We start from the raw sequence: 21,482 nt of genomic DNA on the forward strand, positions 1-21,482 counted from the left end.
GTAAAGTAATTTCAGCTGATTCAACAAGACACTAAACAACCACACCAATGCAACTATCAATAATATGTAAATAAGTCTTGATTGATCACACATGTTAAAACCAGTGGAAATGTGCGTGGGATAAGGGGGGGGTGAAGGAGGGTGAAGGGGAAAGTAAAAGCAAGAATCATGTAACCATGGAAAATTTTTCTAAAAAAATAAAATATTAAAAAAAAAAAGGAAAAAAAAAAGATACTCAAATATAGCATCCTCTACATTTAAAATATACAGATATATAATACCCTGTATAATTAAAAGCCTATTAATAAATGGAATATTTTCATCCAGAATTCCTACTTTTAACCAATGCCATGCACCTATAATAGAAATTTAGAAAATTATAGGAGAAAACAGATTAAATGGAAAATAAGGACTATGGAATTACCAAGACCCAAAGCTGTTTTTTTGAAGATGAATAAAATGGATAAATATTTAGCTAAAATAAAAAAGAACAGTAAAAAATAAAATTACTAAAATAAAGATAAATAAAATGAAATCACAAGAGAAGGAATTTTTTTAAATATCAGAATCTATTTTGCAATTATATGCCAGAAAAACTGAGAATTTTAAAGTGAGGAGAATTATCAGCAGAAAAAAATTTAGATTATTTTTCTTTCTAATGAATTGTACCAAATAGAGGGACTAATTTTTTTTTTTTACTAAATATGAGACAGTTTTGAAATAATCACATTTTCATAATAGGTAATCATGTATTATATTTCCATTTAAGGAACTATGACTTCTTTTTTTATGTGTGATTTTTTAAATTTTATATTTTATTTATCCTAGGAGGAGCAGCAGGGGTTGTATCCCGAATAACAGGTTCTGTTGGGAAGGGTTTGGCTGCAATTACAATGGACAAAGAATATCAACAAAAACGACGTGAAGAGATGGGTCGCCAGCCTAAAGATTTTGGAGACAGCCTGGCCAAAGGAGGAAAGGGCTTCCTGAGGGTATTGTGTACATTTTGGATCTATATTGGACTTTGTTCTTGATATTTATTTAGAATATGAAGACATCAGTAGAAATCTACATTATTTTGTATAGGAGTTAATAAATTAAACTACTGAATTTTGTTAGGAAACAATAAGGCTGAACTAGTCATAGTGCTTTTATTGTGTACATCACCTTTGTTGATCACTTTATTCTCAAGGTGAGGACTGGATGTTTCACCTTTTCTAGACTTTACTAAAATAAATTTTAGAATCTAGGTTGAGTGTGTATACTTTTTGCGTTATTCTAAGCTAAATGGATTCATTTAAGTTCAGGCTAAGTATATGGTTTATTACAATTGTTAAAAGTTTTCTTGAATAATTTTTATAGAGTGAAAACACTTTCTGAAAACCACATTTGTTTTTAGTTGATGCATGAGATTGTGTTGAGGGTAGAATGTCTCAGTGGAAAGGGCTAACTCTAGAATTAGGTAATGCTTGGATTCATATAATAGCTCTGGCTTTGTTGGTTGTATGATATTGGGCCAGTCAAATAACCTCACTGTAATTCTCATTTTCTCAGTAGAATGAGGATGTTACAATATTTATGGGTTTTTTATGAAAAGCAACCATTTAAAGCACTTTATAAACTTTTCGATGTTACACAAGTATCAGCTATTGTGACCAAAGGATTAGCACAGAAATTAGAGATTAGGCTTATTAAGGTTGTTTCCAAAGTGTAGAACTAGAACTTAGAAAAATATCAGGAGCAAATTTTTGGGAGACATTTTATAGCTAAATTTCTGGGGAAAAATTTTAAATTTTAGAACTGCCCACAAATAGAAAAGACTGCCTCAGAAATTAATGAGCTTTTTTAGCTCTTTTCACTAAGTTAAATTCTATTTAGGTGATGACTTAGAGTTGTGGCAGATATGATTTTGATGATGGTGGTGGTGATCAGATTTGCTGTAAAAAATGAGGAAAGTAGACAAAAAGACATAAAGGCTTATATAAATTGATATAGTAATGTAAGTAGAACCTGAGCAACTTATACTATTATATCATTATTATAAAAAAAAAGACTTATTAACTGATGAAGAATGAAATAAGCAAAACCAAGAGAAGAGTTTAGACTAGTGATGGTGAACCTTTAGAGATGGAGTGTCAGGTGCTCCAATGCTTGACCCCCGAAAAACAAGTGCCATGCCCCTCTCCACCCTTACCCTGGACAATGGAGGGAGAAAGGGCTCCCCATTGGGCTACTGGGCAGAAGGGCAGGTGATGAGAGGGGCATGTGGAGAGGGGGAGAGGAGTGGCCTGAGCACTCTGCTCCCTTCAGTTCTGCCACCTGTGAGCACCTTACTCCCTGTGTACTCCCATTGGGCTGCCGGGCAGAGGCACAGGGGAAGTAAAAAAATGTTGTCAGGCACAGTGGAGAGGGGGGAGTGGAGCAGCTCTGCTTGGGTCCCTTTGCCTTCCTAGTAATGACCTTTGGTGGTGGGGTTGAAGGAGAAGTGGGGCCCACGTGCCCACTGAGAGAGAGAGAGAGAGCACTCTGCATGCCATCTTTGGCATCTGTGCCATAGGTGTGCCATCACTGGTTCAGACAATAGCTACACTATAAAAAACAATTGGAAGGCTATAAGAATTATAATAATTCAGTGGCTATTCATGAATCCAGAGGACCAATTCTAGAATATAATGAAATATGTCCATTATATAGAAGGATGAATTTAAGGTTTTGAATGACAAATAGACACATTATGTTATTATATATTACAAATAATACACAGTCATTGAATTATTTATTTTGCTTGACTATGCATGTTTGTTATGAGAAACTTGCTTTTCTCTTTTTTTCAATGAATTGAGGAATTGGATAGAGAATTGGACATGATATATAACAAATAAATTTGTTAATTATATTAATAGACATGTGGGGTGCAATTAATTTGAAATGTGTGTACTTTTAGATGGGATTACTGTTTTACTTAACTGTTTTAGTTTATAATTTATTTACTTATTACCTTTCACAAAGTTTAATATTAGTCCTCTACTGTCTAATCATTTTTATGGGGAGTATGCTCTATAACACTAAGGCTTCCTTCAACTGCTAGATATTCAGATAATACTTGGTAATAAAATAGTTACTTAAAAATGAATTTAATATGGCAGCAGAGACCTCTAGTGGCACTTGGAAATTAAGACAGCTTTAATTTGACTGATTTCTCTTTCAGGGAGTTGTAGGTGGTGTGACTGGCATAATTACCAAGCCTATGGAAGGTAGGATGAAAATGTTTCTTTGATAAATCAGATTGGAAACACTTTTGTTTGCTCTGAACAAAGTGAATTTCATTTACACATGATTTTGATGGAATTATTGACTGAATACTATAGCACAGTCATAGTTCTGAACTGAGAATGCTTTGAATGAGCTAGAAATTCTGTGAGTATACACTAATAGTTGACTCTAATTTATATATAATTATTACTACTTCAGTTACTTTAAGTATGATAATGCGCAAGATTTTGGTAATGCCTTCCCCCTTTGGCTTATCACTTCTGTTTCTTTAATTTTTCTCGAGGATAAGTAATGTGTCTTGTTTCACAAGATGACAAACAGAAATATATATTATATGATTATATATGTACAACCCATGTGCAAGCCTGCCTTCTTGGCAATGAGGGAGCAGTGGGAGGGAGGGGAAAAAGGTTGATTTGTTTCTTGTTGAGTATAGGAGGATTTTGAAAGGAAGTAGGGTTAATGATAATTTTATAAAAAAAGAAAAAAAAGAACATTGAATCATTTAAAAATACAAGTAAGAAAGCAAAAGAAAATGCAGAATGGGATCCAGACCAAAAAGCAGTGTTGAAATTATGTTAAATTTGAAATATATATGTTTTTAAAACTGTGTGTAATTGAGATTCACAATTTCATATGTCTTTGAATGTGGAAATGTTCATGTTTGTTAATTTTTATCAAGTCCATAGTAATAAAAAGAGAAAAAAATTCAAATTGGGAGGGGTTGCTAGTTCTTCCACTTTTGAAGCAGAAAGAGGGCAAATTTCAGAATGTCTTTTTAAATATTCCACCCCTGGATGGACTCAAGTTTATTACATAGTAGGTTTAATTTATATTTCAGAAAACTCAGTTTTAGAAGCTTGCTTTATTAACCACTTAATCATTTTATTCTGCATTTTGTAGATACATTGTTGTATTGCATTTTTTATCTCTTCAAGAACTCAATAAGTAAAATGTACCTCAGTTTATTCTTGTTTTCTGAAGGAGCCAAAAAGGAAGGAGCAGCTGGATTCTTTAAAGGGATCGGAAAAGGGCTTGTGGGTGCTGTGGCTCGTCCAACTGGTGGCATCATTGATATGGCTAGCAGTACCTTCCAAGGAATTCAGAGGTAAAAATATTTAAGAAGAGAGTGATTTCTTTATACGGTTTTTAAAATGACTGACTATTCATAGTTACATGGACAAAGGTCATACAGATAAAAAAAACTTAGTTTTATGTGCCTCATATATTTAAAAATGAAGCAAAGCAGAGCAGCTAGGTGGGTGAGTGGATTGAGAGACAGGCCTAGAGATGGGAGGTCCCAGGTTCACATCTGATGAAAAAATCCAATAAAAATGGTCTTTTGGAAGAGAATATATACAATTAGTTTGTTTGTTTTTGTTTTTGTGTTTCCTTCTCCTTTGTTTCTGACATGGTATTTTTATTGGTCTTTATTTTACATATATATATATTTATACCTTATTGAAAGTATATGTTTTTCAGTTTTTGTCTGTGCTAGAATCTATATGTATTCTTATTCAATCGTTCCTGGTCATCTTCTCTGCAGTTCTTTATCCATTTCCCTTTCAAGTTGCTATTATTATTTCATTTCTAAAAGCTATTGGGGTTGAGATTAAAGTAGGACATTAATTATCTCTGTAGGATTATTGAATCATAGGTGTAGAGCTGAAAGAGACCCTAGAGGCCAATGAGTCCATTTCCATATAAGGAAGCTGAGACATAAAGCCAGTCAACAAACATTTACTAAGCACTTATTATGCACCTGGCGCTGTGACTTGCTCAGGTCACACAGCTAGTGTCTAAAGTGGGATGTACATGTTAGTCCTCCAGACTCTAATTTCACTACAGAGAATTTGTTTTATTCTTATTTGTTTATATAGGGCAGCAGAATCAACTGAAGAGGTATCTAGCCTCCGCCCTCCTCGCCTGATACATGAAGATGGGATCATAAGACCATATGACAGAAGTGAATCTGAAGGTCATGATTTATTTGAGGTAATTTTTATATTTTTTGGTCATGCAGAAGTTATTTATATATTTTTAGATTTCAAGGGAGTTTTGTGTTGTGCCAACATTCAGTGGATTGTACTTGTAGTAGACTTCCTTTGGGGGGATTTACTTAACACAGCAAAATGAACGGGAAATATAGATAGTTGTCTACTTTGAAAAACATAGCTTGGACAAGGAAGACTAGGACTATTAAATGAGGCTACAGAATATGAAATACCTTTAGGATGGACAGACTATTCCATTATTGAGTGTTCATTTAGGTCTCATGCTTTTTAGGATGACATTCTTACACTTCATCTGCGTATTTTGAATTTCACAGCTTTTCTTTCTTCCTATCAAGTTGCTTTATTTGAACTTTCATATAAATATAAATTAACTTAGGTAAGATGCTACAGATAAAACATTGCATATTTTTTGATCCTTAGAACATATTTTAAACTATATTTTTCTGACTTTGAAGCTTTATTACATATTAAGTAACATAACTATCTTGTACTCTACCCTTTTTCCTCTCCCCCAAATAGGAGAAATTGATTGCTACCAGTTTTGTCCTCAAAAGGAAATGAATCTGTAATGTTATTAGCTTTTAGTTTCTTTTATTGTAAATTACTGTGCTTTTATTTTTTGCATGCTTCTAACTTTATTTTCTATCTTTCTTTTTTCTGCCTACACAGCAAGAACTGGAAATAGAGGAGTAAATATTTTCCATACTACTACTTGGTCTCATCTTTAAAAAATATACTGTGGTATTAATTTATTGTCTTTGGAGTATTTAGATTGAGGGTCAATTTCAATGAAATGTTCTTTAGATCCTTAATTTCAGGTGAACTTTTAAATATTATCGAAAGGCATTTGATGCATCAAATACAAAATGTTAGCACTCCTGGTATTCTTTCTGTCATAAATGAGTAACACTAAGAAATGGTTTTGAAATACAGAAATATGCACCAAATAATTTACACTATTTTATTAGTTGGAGAAAGGCCTTGTTGACATTTCAGAAGGATGTGCTTTTGCTTTTCACATTTAGTATTTTCAGTTTTTCTAATATTTTTCATGTGGGCACTATGAAACTTAAATGTAGAAAATACAAATCAGTGGAATTATTGTTTTGTTTCTGCTAATTCTAAGATACTAACACTTTCATTACACAGCTTTTTTTCCCCTGCGAATGCCTTAGTTTTGTTGAGCTATAGGTATGTCTTCTTGGGCACCTATGTTAATAGTAAAAGACTGATAAATTACAGAGCAATTTGTATTGAGGATTTAAGACAATTAGCCAAAAGATGAATTTTCACCCTTTTTTTGCACAAACTTTTTCAAAATGGACTCAAATTTTCATTGAATATTATTTCATACTCTTTGGTCTTTATTATCATAACTGGATATATTACTCCACTTAAGAAAATTATTTAAGTAGTACCTCTCTATATACAATTATCTATGCTTTGCAAATCAACTATGGGCTTTTAAAGGCCACTTTAATTTTAGAGAAATTTGTTCTCTTGCCTCATACACATAACTCCTTACAATTTATGAGTTAATATTCTTTTATGAAAATTAATATCCAAGACCAGAAAAATCTGGTGGTATTTCTCTGAACATTCACGTGACATGATCCAGTCCTGCCATGTGATTTTTATTAGAAGAGAAGTTGTTGGCTTTGAACCACACAGCTTTGCTATATCTCATTGCAATTTTCTATACAATGTTACTGTCCAGAAAATGAGGCAGCCTCTTCTCCAGCAGCCAGAGTGATTTCCCAAATTAAAAAATGAAACTGAAATTTCAAATGAATATTAATATGAAATGTGGTACCTATAATATAAAATGGGTATTAGCTTCTGAACCCTTTGCTTGGATTATGTGGTTTTTTTAATAAGAGAGTTGCCCAGCAAGAGGAAATAAGGCTCTTATATTCTTCAAGGCTTGGGAAACAGCTTTGTACATAGAGTTTTCTATGAAATAATGGATACAAATTAGAGCTATAGTCTTAAATCATCCATAAATTGCCCTTTTTAAGATAAGACTAATATTTTTTTCTACAGCATACTGAAGTTTTAATGGACTTTAATTTCAGAAATTCCTTTGCTCATATGACGTTTTTACCTTAATATTTACAAAGTGCTTTAAATAATCTTTATATTAATACATATTTATCTTATATTTCCCTTCTTTTACATGAGTAATTAATAAATATATAACTCAGAAACAGTTTTTAAAAAATTCTAGGTAAATAAATGTATATTCCTGATTGATTTATTAGTGAACTTGTTACTTTTATGCATTAGTAATGTATTATTTACTCCTAAGTAATATTGATATCATTCTAAAACCTAGAATACCATAAGATCTCTTACATTATATAAACAGGAAGTTGATTTGATAGCTTCATTCAAGCTTGTCTCCTAGGCAAACTAGAATTCCCTCTTGCTCACTCTATAATAATCAGCCAGATAGCAAGTATTTTTGAGTACCTACCTATATGTCCTGAGTTATAGTTAATACCAAAAGCAATATACATAAGAAGTATTGCACATGGTTTTTGCCCTTAGAGGATTTACAGTCTAATGAAACTAATATGAATTAAGCAACTAAAGTACAAATAAACCGTAACAGTATGGTATTGACTATAAGTTTAATAGGTAGTCCACTAGCCATTTTTTAGATATTTCTCATGATTTTCATGTCCATTTTTCTTCCCAAGATGACTTTGCTTAGTGATAATGCTTGATAATTTCACTTTGGTATGTTTTAAATCTTGTTACATATTTTAATCCAATTTTAATAAAATAAATTCTTCCAAACTACTCTCTGCTCTCTTGGGATGGAAGTGAGAAAAGATCCAGATATTAGTTATTTTAGCCATTTTTCTAGTCTTTCTCTCACCAGTAATTGAGATATCCAAGTATTGTAGAATTTTAATAGTTAAATTTTCTTTTCCATTTAATAGCCATTTAATTTCTTTCTCTCATCTTTCCTTTCTCCTTTCCCTAAAATGGAAAAGAAAAATAAAGAAAAACTCTTTTAACATACATGCCTAGTCAGGCAAAATAAATTCTCACATTGGCCTGTGAAATTTATTAAAGTAGAAAGGAAATGGGTTTCTGTTTTGAATATAGTATTATGTGCTTTAAAATAATATTTAAAAGTTTGCTTGTTAAGCTAAACTATCAATGTAAAAGTTGGTCTAGTAAATTATATTTATGGATATGGGCTAGACTATGGTTAGAATTTAATATACATTTTTATCTGAATGTAACAAACATATTAATTTGTATTTCAAAGCTGAATTTTAAAACCAGAAAATATGATAACTTAACCATCTAGAAAAATTAGCACAAATGTAATTATCCAAAAGTTGATATTCAAGTGAATTCCTAATACAGACTGTTAATTTTACAATTATATCCTAATTTGAGACCAATTCTGAGAAATAAGACTTTACTTTCTCTCTGAAAATGAATCTCCTTCCTTCCTGGCTGGTGCTTTGGATTTTCTAAAGATAAGTTTGGACCAGGCACCTGAAGAATTGACATTTAGGAAATGGCATAAGAACAGAATAATTCTACTGCCTTTGTATATAGCATGTTTCTATGATATTAAAGTTATGCTACTTGTCTATAAATTGTTAAACTGTATTTGCTAGTTAACTACAGATTCTATGTATTTTGAAATCTTACCTCACATTATTTTCATAATAGATGTCTAAATACTTATTAATAACCTCAATGATAACTTGATTATTGAAATTACCAATTTGTCAGTTTTTCATGATTGTACATATGCTACATGTAACAAAAACTTTGAAAGAATCTAGAATGTATTTCTAGTGTATTTATTGCTTCTCTTTGGATTGTCGTGTTTATAGTTGGGTTTAGCAACAAATTATGTGAACTGTTTTGAATTATTAGAAATTCTGTGTCCTCATTAATATTGTCATTGTACTTTTTATCTGAAATAAAACTTGAGAGGTAGATACAATCCTGCCTATGTATGATCTACAAATGTGTATCCGTTATTTTATAATAAAGCATTAATATATGTTACCTTTTCTCTTTATGAGGGGAAAAATCCTCCAATATAGCCATTTCCCTGGTATTTGTAAATACAGTGCAATAGTGCTTCCTGTTTATAGTTTTGTTATTATACATTTTGGGTTTAATTAGCCTTTAAAAACAGTTTTGTCATTTATTCACTGAATAAAATATATTTTAATTGAAATGGTACTATGGTGCTAGTAAACATTTAGTAAATATTTTTTTGGGTAGGCAATAAGAAAATTTGGAGAAGAGCATGGGAGGAATACTTTTTTCCTGCTTCCTATGTCAGTATTAGAAATTCAGATTCTGTTTGTAGGAATCAATGTTTCAAATCTAGCATTTGCACTGTCTTGAATGAATCTGTTTTTCATAATTGGAAATGACCACAAACAATGTGTTTCCCTTGTGTGAGTCTCTTTTTCTTTTTCAGAATCACATAAAAAAGCTGGATGGGGAAACCTATCGGTACCACTGTGCCATTCCTGGATATAAAAAGGCAAATCTTGTGGTTACAAATAGGTAAAATGACTTGGATATACAAAGTAAAATTTTGATAAGAAATATAGTTGGTGGAGAGAACTTTAAAAATTTAAATGTTCCATCCCAGGTTATTATAACTAGTTAGTGATAGAACTGGCTCTGAAACCTAGTTCTCTTAACTCTCAACATTCATAAAGAGAATGATTAGAGTATCACATTTAAATGTAAGATTATGTTTAGAGAACCTGGTGTTTTCATTTACAGATAGTTCTATTTTTTTTTATTTGTGCTCCAAATTAAGGCTTTTGGAAACACAGTACTACTTTTCTGAAATACATAAACAGAAACAGAAGTATTCCCTGTTTTCCTCTATGGGATTAGACTCAGGATCCAACTTAAGAGAATTCTTTATGACTAACATCTTTAAAAAACTCTAGATAGCATAATTCCATGTAGGCTCAAAGTAGAGCATTTGATTCCAGCTACCACTTTTTGATGAGTGCTTGGTGAGGACTTCTAAACTTACCAGCTTTTTCTTAGGTTCATTTTGTCCCCTAGTCTTTCAGTGATTCTTACATTCTGATTTGTACCATCGAAAGTCTTGCTTCTTATATAAGAACTTTTTTTTCTTTCTTTTAAAAAACTGTATTTATTTATTTTAAACCTTTACCTTCTACCTTAGAATCAAAATTATGTATTGGCTCCAAGGCAGATGAGTGGTAAGGGCTAGGCAATAGGGATTAACTGACTTGCCCAGGGTCACACAGCTAAGAAGTGTCTGAGGCCAGATTTGAACCCAGGACCTTCCATCTCTAGGCCTGACTCTCAGTCTACTGAGCTACCCAGATGTCCCCTTAATTTTTCTTTTTTTCTTTCTTTTTTTTTAAAGCTTCTTCTGTCTTGGGATCTATTCCAGTGATGGCAAACCTATGACACATGTGTCAGCACTGACCACCATTTTTGATGACACGCAGCCGCATGTGGCTGCATACAGAGAAGTATGAGGCCACATGCAGAGGATGAAGCATTTGCTGTAGGGTAGTGTAGACACTCTGTACACTATAGATGACAATTCTACCTATATTAATTTACCTTTTATGGCTTATTAAATATAGTTACATATTACAATTATACATTTTTGTTATTTAAACTATAAATATCGCAGAATTATTGTTTTTTTCTTGAAGTGACACCCCACCCGAGTTATGCTCTGTTTTTTGGCAAATTTTGACACACCGAGCTCAAAAGGTTGCCTGTCACTGATCTATACTAAGTATTTGTTCCAAGACAGAAGACCAGTAAGGGCTGGGCAGTTGATTTAAATCTGAAGAGAATACTTTTTTTAGAACTACAATACAAAATTTACTAGGCAATAGTTAGTTAAGCATATAATTTTTCAAAATTAGCAGCTTGTGTGAAGAGAAAGATTAGTTTCATTAATCACTTTTTTCTATTTATCTGAATGAATAGGCGAGTGTTGTATGTAAAAGAAGTGGAGATTTTGGGTCACATGTCCACAGAATGGCAATACCCATTTGAAGATTTTGTGTTACCTCCAAATGTTGAAAATAATCTTCTAAAAATCTCGGTTAAGGTGAGGAAACCATCTAATGTGGGGTGTGGGAGTAGGGGTGAGGGTGGGTGAAAACAGCACACAAAAGGAAGCTGAAAAGCTGGCAAAGGAAGGGGGAAGGGAGCCTGGTACAGGGGGAAGGTTGGGGCATCCCAGAGAAGTCTGTAAGCAGAGTATCTGGTGGACAGGCCTGGGCTATGCCTCCTGCTTAGGCAGGAGCCCTGAAGCCGGCAGCCCTTTGATGAGATGCGAGGACCAGGCACGATGAAATCTGGCACAATGGTGAGGCTGCACAACGAGGAGTTTCTTGGGGAAGGAAGGCATGATAGAAAGTAGAGCTGACTTTTAGACTGTGGCTCGTTTTTTATTTTGTTGTGCCTAGTTATGTCATTTCTTTCAAAACAGGATCATGGGTTATTCCACAAAAAGGACAGTGTGGGTCAAGCTTGTCTACGAAAAATTTATCTTCAAGACGCGACAATAGCAATGGTAAATCATTTAAATATTTTATAAAGGAAAGGCCAGAGGAAGAAATCCATTAGAATTGGCCAGTCAGTGACTTTTATTCTTTCAAGGGTAGAAATAAAGATACTTTTAATTAGAATTTTGCTGTTTAAGTTTGGTGTTTTCCTACATAGCTTTTTGCCATCTAGACTTGGAATTCAGCAGAGCTGAGAGGTGCAGGATGGGGTCGGCTGTGCCCTGAGGAAAGCGCTCTGCTAGCCCTCCACTTTCTGGCTTGCCCAGCTTGGTCCTAGGTTGTTTCAGCCCTAAAATGCTCATATTTGTACAATAATTATCAATATCAGTGCTTCACATATGTCGGTGTTTATTGTATGGATGTACATAGGCCATGTTTTAAGTATTATATAAGAATGCAAAGCTCTTTAAAACAAAGTTTCTGAACTTTAAGTAACTTAAAATTTGGACTTGAGAGGACAGATGAGGGAAAATGATGACTAGGAAAAGTGCTAGAATCTGAGGATTCTCCACAACTCATTGTTTGTTTCTTCATTATCTCAGCCTGCTCACAAGGGCCCAGATTTCCTAACTGCCATCATGGGCATATGAACTAATTTGAAGAACAAGATTATATAAGCTAGAAGAGCATTGTTATATAAGGATAAGAGCATATCTTAATACTTTATGAAAATTATATGGTTTTTGATCCTAAAATATTTAATACATATTTAAAACCAGAAGGTTTTACTGTAGGTAAGAAGTTGTTCTCCAGAAATTAACAGTGTCTTGGATGGAATAGAGACCTACCTCTTTTTTTTGTAAAACTCTTACCTTCTGTCTTAGAATTGATACTAAGTATCAATTCCCAGGTAGTAAGGGCTGGGCAGTTGGGATTAAGTGATTTGCCCAGGGTCACACACACATCTAGGAAATGTCTGAGGACACATTTGAACCCAGGACCTTTTGTCTCTAGGCCCAGTTCTCTCTTCACTGAGTCACCTAGCTGCCCCAAGATCTACCTCTTTTTAAAAAATGAGTATATTCTATTTCTACTGTAATATATCCAGACTAGAACTAAAGAAAGATATAAAAAAAAAGCTTTATAAACTGATAGTTCTGATAATTGAGGACAGGCCTACCACTGCTTATTGCAGAAATGATATTCTGTTTTGGTTGGCAACATTATCTCTAGGTAAAGGTAGCCAAAAAAAAAAAAATAAATAACCCATGAGAGTAGAGTATGGGAACTTCATCCACACCCATCTTTGACTTTCTTCCTTTTCTCACCACCCACTTCCTTTGCTCTTAGTACATACTACTGAATGGTACAATAGGAAGTCTCAAAACAATGCTTCCTTGGTGCACCACAAAGTAATATATTCTCAACTGGGCCTGTACTGTAGTAAAATAATCCGACTATTCCTCTCTAATCAATTCTCCCTCCCATTTATCAGAGCAACTATTCCAGACCTTCTCTTCTTTCCTCAAGCGCTCCCCCCACATTCCCCCCGCCTTGGCTCCTCTTTCTCTTTTTCAGCTGAGGACCTCACACCATATTTTACTGAAAAGCTGGTGCTGTTTACCACAAACTCCCTCTTTTCTCTTTCTCTTCTTCTCACACGCCCTGAAAAGATTTCCTCAACTATGTCTTTTTTTCTGATCTTTGATGAAGAGTTAGCCCTTTCCCTAGCCAAGGCTACTCCTCTACATGTACCCTTAATCCATCTTCTCTAGTATTATTTCCCTCTTTCTAGTTTCTCCCTATACCCGGGTTACTTCCCTGCTCCCTAAAAACAAACCCAAGTCTCCCTGATCCTTAAAAACTTTCACTAGATCCTTCCATACTCACTAACCATTGCCTTTTGGAGTATTGCTATCCATGTGATAGATGAAAGTTAGTATTAAACTTTTTCAAATATAACATACCTTATTTGTCCTATTTGTTGTCTCCTTCACTTCTTTCAGTCTTTATTTCTACACTTTAGTTATTATTTTTTCTAATTCATAATGTTCTATTTTACAGAGAGCATGTAATGCCATTCATGATGCACAGTCAACAAGACATCAGCAAAAACTGGTGAAGCAGTCATCATTGAAATTAGTCAGAAAGTAAAAGCTGCCTTAATAATTCTTCCAAATACTGAGTTAATGCTATTCTTCCATTGTATGATCATCTTTTTGGAGATGAATTAGATGTCATGACTGTCTTGTAGACAAGTCAGAACTTTCTTCATGTCCTAGAAGAATGTAACCAAGATAGTTTTTCATTTAAGAAACCTACTGACTGAACTTGTCACATTATTCTTTTTTTTTCCTCAAGTGCTAAATTATATTCTTAAGTGCTTACATGAGTTATGTGTGTGTATATTACATATAATATATATTCCTCTACATGTACCCTTAATCCATCTTCCATATATATGTTTGGCACTTTAAATACTTGTAAATGAGTTATTACTTTAAATTTTTTCAAATTTGGAATGAGAAGAATAAATTCAAATTAACAAGGGACAATAGAATTGGTTATAAATTGGAATCCTGACTGAGGCAAGAGGAAAAGAAATTTATAAATGATCAGTGTTTTCCTTAGTGGTTTTGAGCTACAGATAACATTTGAATGTTCCATTTAGCCATTCTGTTAGAGACAAATTTCTAATAAATCATGTAATTGTGAACCAAAACATCCATGAAGCTAAAAAATGACAAGAATTTTTTCCATTGCCTAATGAAATCACTTTTTTTACCCATATTTTTTCTTTTGATTCCCTTTACCCCCTTTTTACATTATAATATAATGATTCCAAGATAAGTTACAGCATTAAATTCTACCATGTTCTATATTCTTTTCTTCATGTTGAATTTATAATTCATACATTGAGAGAAACTGCATGCCTGTCCCAGAAAAGGTTATTTGGCAGAAGTATTGGTTGTTGGTATATGAATATATTGCACATTAATTTGTTTTAGGGATTAGCGGTGTAAAATGTTTTTATTTAATACATTGAATGCCTAGCAGCACTCCAAAGAGTATAATTTTTTAAATTACAAGGAATTTTAAGGCAGTCAAAAATGAACATTTAATCATCACACAGGTCTAGAAATTTTTTTGAAATGCTGATCTAATGGAACTGTTAAATCCCTGCAACTCATATGCATGAGTTAAAAATAAACCGAACTGGCAGCAGATGATATCAGAAAAAAAGTGTTCTTTGAAGAAGTGAACTTGTCAATGCAGCATTCTTTGATTTCAACCCTGTCTGCCTAAGTTACTACTTAGTGCACTGAATGCTAAACTTTTAAAAAAAGTAATTGAGCTTTCTTAATCTATTTGGAATATAATGATTGCATTTTATATGGTTTATCATCAGTCACTTGTCTTATAAAATAATGAAATAAAATTGAACTTTAGTTCAATAATGCACAAAATTTAATATTGTTTTGTTTTTGTTTACATAAGGAATGGAGGTCTGAAAATTTGCATTGTCCTGTCACTAGGCAGATTTATTTAAAAAAGTGTTTTATGGTTTACAGGGATCACTTCTCTCCTAATATTTAGTGTGTCATCAAAAATTGAGATTAACCACTATTTATTTCTGAAACAGGAAATAATCGATGCCTTTATGTTGCCCCATATGCCTTTTTGTCTTCATTTTTTTCTTCTGAGAAGATAATAATTTATAAAATTTATATCTTGAACGAATTTTATCTATAGATGATTAATGATAGTTTTTCAAAAGGCATAAAAAAACCTTGCATACAGAATATGCTACCAAACTCTTTCTTTAAAAATTTCTTAATCATGAATTTGAGGTTACTGTATTATTTTATCCATAAGAAAATAATATCCATTAGGAGTAGTTCATTTTTGTAGGAAAATGCAATGTTCTAATGGTTTATTCTAAAATGATATGGGTTATGGTATTAAATGATGCAAAAGTCAATGTTTAAAATCCATCAAATCACCAACACTGTTGCCTTTAAAATTTAAGTTTTTTTTAAGCTTTATTATAAAACTGTTTCTAGTTAATCCTGTGGTTCAACATTTATCTGAATGTTTTGCTCTAGTTTTTCTTGGTTTTGTTTTTGTATTACATTGATTCTCAGTGACTTTTGAAGTATGTAAATTTTTCAAAGAAATAAAATACTTAATGCATTTTCTGGTGATGTTATTTACAGATGTGATCTAATGTGATCTAAAAGCTTCTTTTAGACTTATGAGAAACGATGCTATCCGCATCTAGAGAAAGAAGTGTTGGGAGTAGAAATGCAAAAGAAAAACATGATTTATCACTTGTATATATTTGTATATGATTTAGGGTTTAGGTTTAAAAGATTACTCTTATTACAAAAATGAATGATTTGGAATTAGGTTGTGAGTGATAATACATGTATAACCCACTGGAATTGCTTGTCAGCTCTGGGAGAATAGAGGGGAAGGAAAGAACATGAATCATGTAACCAGGGAAAAATATTTTAAAAATAAATAAAATAAAGGATCTCTGAGAAAAAAAAGAAAGAAAGCTTTATTTGGTTGTAGAGAAACTGGATCCACCCCCTCCCCAAAAAAGAAAGAAAGAAAAGCATCTTTTAATTCCTCCCATTGTAGGTGCTAAGGATGCAAAGAAAAAATAATGAATAGCCCCTGCCATTATATTTTAGTTTTATTTGATGCTCAGCTTCAGTAGAGTGCTTCACCATGAGCCAATCACTTCATCTTCATTCTTCATTCCACTCATACCCTCTAACCACATCTTTTCCTTTTAAAACAATTCAGTTTTCTTTTCAAACAGAGCTTTTTTTACCCTCTCATAGTCCCCACATGCAACTTGAGAAAGCAAGGAAAACAAAACCCCTGTTAGAACCATGCATAGTCAAGCTGAACAAAGTTTTGCCCTGAGACCATCACCTCTCTGTCATGTTACAATTAAAATTATCTTGAGACTGATTTTGGAGTAAGAATTTCAATTTATTGATTTTATTTGTTTATTGGTAAGGCCACCATTATAAGCAATAAAGTAGTATATGTCAGGCTTCTCTCAATGACCAGAGTCTCATCTTGGTCAGACACCTTAATAAATTATTTTAGGAACTTTTTATTCAGCCCTTTGATAATTCCAGTCATACTTTCAGCCTTTCCTCACCCTGAGAGGTGGACAGGTGATGGGTTTCTTGTGTATACCAGAAAACAATTCATCCTCTTCATTTATTAACCAAATCCTATTAAAAGGGAAGACATTTTTTGGTATTTCTAAGGACAAAGAAAAGACAAAAAGCAGTAAACTGGATGGAATCTCTGACCCAGATCCCCAGACACCAGAATACATAGTCATTTCCCCTAATATACTGAAATCGAGGCCTCTACTTAAGGGTCTTGATATAAGAATTAATACAACATATGAAAAATAAATTCACCCAGCAGGAACGCAGCGTGTTTCATCATGAGACGTCAAGAATTACGGTTGATCATTTTGTTGATTAAAGTTCCCAAGTTGTGTTTAAAAAAACTTTTTTTTGGTAATCATCCAAGATCCACCTTTTCACCCTCCAAGTTCTTCCCTACCTCTCATTGAGAACATAAGAAAAATAAAACCAATTACACATCTATCTATCATTCAGAACAAATTTCTACATTTGCCATAACTTAAAAAATTTGTCTCACTCTACTGAGTCCTTCACTTTTCTATCAGGACATGGTGTTAGCATGTTTCATTGTTGGTCCTCTGGAATCATGATTGGTCATTACACTGATAAGAATTCATGCACAGTAGTACTCCACATTTATTATACAATAGCTTATTTATCCATTTCCTACTTTATGGGGACCTCCTCATTTTTTGCCACCTCAAAAAGAGATATCAGTATTCTTGTACTGATTGTTTTGTTTTTGTTTGAGTGATTGTTTTGTTTAGGAACAATCACTCCCTTAATCTGACCTTCCTCTCCCTGTGTCTCTTTCTTCCCTTTCCCTTCTTTTCTCCTGCTGAGTGAAATACATTTCTGTTTCAACTCTATGCATGTGTGTATTCTTCCTTCTTTTGACCATTTCAGAAGCGAGGCTTAAGTATTAGCCATTCTCCCCACTACCTCCTCCTTGTTTATATAGATGTCTCCTTTAGCATCCTAATTATATGAAATAAATTTTCCTAATCTTCCTTTTCTACTCTATGCTGTCGCCCACCCCCAGTATATTCCTCTTCCCTCTCTGTTCCTAAGCATAACACAACCACTCCCTGACCTTGTCTAACTAGACTCACTCAATGAATCCTAATGATGATAGGGATCAGAGGGTACACATGTCTCATCTGCACATATTAGAATGTAAGCAATTTATTCTTTGGTTCTTTATTATTGTAATTGCCCATTTAGAATTTCCCCCCATTTTTATATCTCTCGTCACTCCTGTGTTATACTTTAAAGTTTCTCTATAGGTCTTACCTTTTCATCAGGAATATTTGGAAGTCTTTTTCATTAAATGTGCATTTTTCCCTCTGTAGTATTATACTTGGTTTTTCTGGGTAAGTTATTATTGTCTGTAAGCTCCTATTTGTTGCCATCTGAAAGATCTTATTCCAAACTCTCCACCATTTTATAGTGGTAACTGCTAAAGCACTGACTGTGACTCCTCAGTACTTGAATTCCTTCTGGCTAACTTTTTTTTTTCCCTTTGAATTGGAAGCTCTGGATTTGAGCTATTATATTCTCTAGGGTTTTTGTTTTGGGGTTTCTTTCAGATGACTGGTAGGTTCTTTCTGTTTCTACTTTGCCCTTTGATTCTAAAAAATATGGGAAAATTGTGGTTTTTTCAGATTTATTAAAATATAATATGTAGGCTTTTTTGGTCATAGAGAGTCCAGTGATTCTTAAATTCTTTCTCCTCATGTTTTCAAGGTCAGTGTTGTTGTTTTTGTTATTTTCTCTGATGTACTTCACATTTTCCTCCTCATTTTTTCTACATTTTGACTCTTTTAATATTTTTTGTTCCCTTATGGAGTCATTGGCTTCTATTTGGTCCATTTTAATTTTCAGGTAGTTCAGGTAGTTTGGTTGGATAAGGTTTTGTCTTGTTCCAAGATGTTGATATCCTTCCCAATTCTTTCTTCCATAGCTCTCACTTATTTTCCAATATTTTCCTTAAGTGCTTTCATCCCATGTATATAAATTTTTTTAAACTCTTGTCTACCATAATTCTAGCTGAGTTTGTACTCAAGAGTCATTTTTTTCTCTGAGGCAATATCTAGGTGTTTTGGAGTCATTCTCTTTTGTGTCCATCTCTTGAGTGTCTTGGCCTTCATAATACCTTATTATGGTTGGTTTTTTTTCTTTGCACATTTTTCAGACCTTTGTGACTGGACTAGATAGGGTGCTTCTGGAGGGAAGGGCTGGTCTGGTTCCATTACTGCTCTCTTTGGCGGTATTGAGTATGGTGCTATCCTAGGATGTGAAGGACAGGCTGGGGACTAGCAAGGAAGACTTTTCAGAGCTTCCAGAGTGGGCTGATCTAGGGCAAGGTCTGATTGATCTCCCCTTGGTCTCAGTTCCTCAAGTTTCTAACTTGAATTTTCATCTTGAGCAAGAGTAGACTGCTGTGAACCTCCACTCCTATCAACCAATGGAAAGTTTTGTTGACTCAGAATGTCAGATATTCCCTTTGGTGGGATATTTCTGCCCTTGTTATTCTTCTACAAACTGGGCTTGGGGTTGGAAGTGAGACCCTCCTTTGCACCTGAGGTCTGAACCACACCACTGATGCTGCTACTAGCTTTGCAACTTTTTCCTTTTTCAGTACTCTGCCCTGGCCCAGTTTCCTACTTGGGAATGCCAGTGCAGTAAGTAGCTCTGCTTCTTCCTTTGCCCAGGATCTACCACTAGGGACTGGATAGTAGAGGAGAAAACTTGTCAGTTTGGCACCTGCCTCATATAGTGCATATATAAATACACTTACATATGTATTATTAATATATATATTTATATATATATTATTTGTAGTATACAGAATTGGGGTGATATAGTTTTTTCTAGCTTTGGCTGAGTTCCAAAAGCTGTTAGAGGTTTGGAATCTTGAGGAAAAGGCAGTTGGCTGGATCTTCCGTGGAGGGAGGTTGTCAATGAGCTGAGCTGCTTTGATTACCTAGCTTTAATATTGAAATTTAGCCTAGCTTTGATATATTTACTTAAGAAATTATTATTTTAGATAAACCCTTTATATCTTCCTTTCCTAATACCATCCCTGCCTTCCCTCCCTTACCTTATATGTCTGTGGAGTTAATAAGGAGAGTAATTATAGAGGAGTTAAATCTGTGAAGAGTTACCTAATTGACAGCATTAGTTATGGTTAGTCAGTCATCATTTATTCCCTTTAGATAGCAATAGCACTTAGTAAAGCTGAGTTTAAAGGCAGGTCCTTACTCAGACTCCATCTTTACTTCCCTTCCCCCACCTGAGGTTCCTGAGACAACTGATAGGGCTTTCCTTTGATCCACCTTCCTAACAAACATCCTTCAAACAAAATAAACCCTTTTATGTTTCAACAGCCCTATTAATATAATTTGTCTGTTAGTTATCAAGAGGGAAGAAGAGGGAAAGAAACAACATACTCTGGGCTTAGAGGGAAGCTGGGCATCCATCTTGAAGGAAGGTGTTACTTTAAAACAAGTCCCTTCCTGTGAAATTAACAAAAGCCTGTTTGTTAATTTCAGTCTAGTCTATTTCCCTCAGCTTGTGTTTGAGTCTAAGTCCCAGTCTGTAAGCCTGCTGTGTTTGTCTGTTTAGTTTAATTTCTCTTCTCCCTGAAAATCTGTTTCCCTTCTGTGTTATACTCCTGACTTCAGTCCTATTATACCCTGAATCTCCTTCAATCCCAGCCTACCTGAAACCAAGATTACTCACATAGCAAGTCTCCAACATCCTCCTTTCTATTTCCCTTATCCCAAACACCTTTTCTCAAATTATCCACATTACAACTGGCGAGCCAAGTCATACGAAACCTATCTTCTGAAGAAAAGAAAAGAAAATGAATTGCACAAGATTGATTTTTATATTAAGCAGTCTATCGCTGCTTATTTGGTCTTTTATGCAGGGAATGTGTGCATTTTGGCTGGTAAAAGTACCAAACATGATACAACAATTAATTGAAATCTACGACTATTATAAATGGTTTGCATTCACTTTAGCTGAATGCATATGCTCCATTCCAACAGCAGTGGCAATTGTTCTGGCTCTCTGGCATTTTTTGGCAATTTTAAAAGCCGTCCTAATTCATCTGTTTAACTATTATAAGGCATCTGATTCAAAACAAGAAAATGATAACAAGGAACTAGTTGAGAACATTAAACTACTGTTCCAAGTGTTGAGGCAATTACGTGAAGGGAATGAACTCGATAAACATACCATCTTACAACTTGAAATCGTAGAATCAAAATTTTTTGGGTAAAAGGAAACAGAGAAAGATCAACCAATACAGAATGCAGTGGTCTCTGTCCTACCAAAAGTAGACAGGACTATTGTGCAACCTGGAGAGGGGTGGTGTATGTCAAAACATACAAGGCATTCACTCCTAGTGATATGGAGGTTTTAAAATGCCGTTTTCCCAGATTCTACGAAAAACCTTACAAAAGTCTAAAAGAATTAAAACGTGCGTTCAC

General features: G+C 33.9%; 1 protein-coding gene across 4 annotated transcripts in view; it reads left to right on the top strand.

Annotated features, from left to right (window-relative positions):
- Positions 1-13,955, top strand: part of VPS13C (vacuolar protein sorting 13 homolog C) — a 210,849-nt gene extending 196,894 nt beyond the window's left edge. For 2 of the 4 annotated variants that reach the window (XM_044665387.1, XM_044665388.1), the window contains 8 exons: positions 829-992; positions 3,209-3,254; positions 4,258-4,381; positions 5,154-5,268; positions 9,757-9,845; positions 11,277-11,400; positions 11,785-11,868; positions 13,865-13,955. In XM_044665387.1, coding sequence (XP_044521322.1) covers positions 829-992; positions 3,209-3,254; positions 4,258-4,381; positions 5,154-5,268; positions 9,757-9,845; positions 11,277-11,400; positions 11,785-11,868; positions 13,865-13,954 — 836 coding nt within the window. In that variant the 3' untranslated portion in view covers position 13,955. Of the gene's footprint in view, positions 1-828; positions 993-3,208; positions 3,255-4,257; positions 4,382-5,153; positions 5,269-5,957; positions 5,982-9,756; positions 9,846-11,276; positions 11,401-11,784; positions 11,869-13,864 lie in introns of those variants that run through there. The other 2 variants (XM_044665389.1, XM_044665390.1) reach the window with 1 other exon arrangement.
- Positions 13,956-21,482: the final 7,527 nt, after the last annotated feature.

This window comes from Gracilinanus agilis, chromosome 2 (assembly GCF_016433145.1).
Source record: "Gracilinanus agilis isolate LMUSP501 chromosome 2, AgileGrace, whole genome shotgun sequence".
NCBI lineage: Eukaryota > Metazoa > Chordata > Mammalia > Didelphimorphia > Didelphidae > Gracilinanus > Gracilinanus agilis.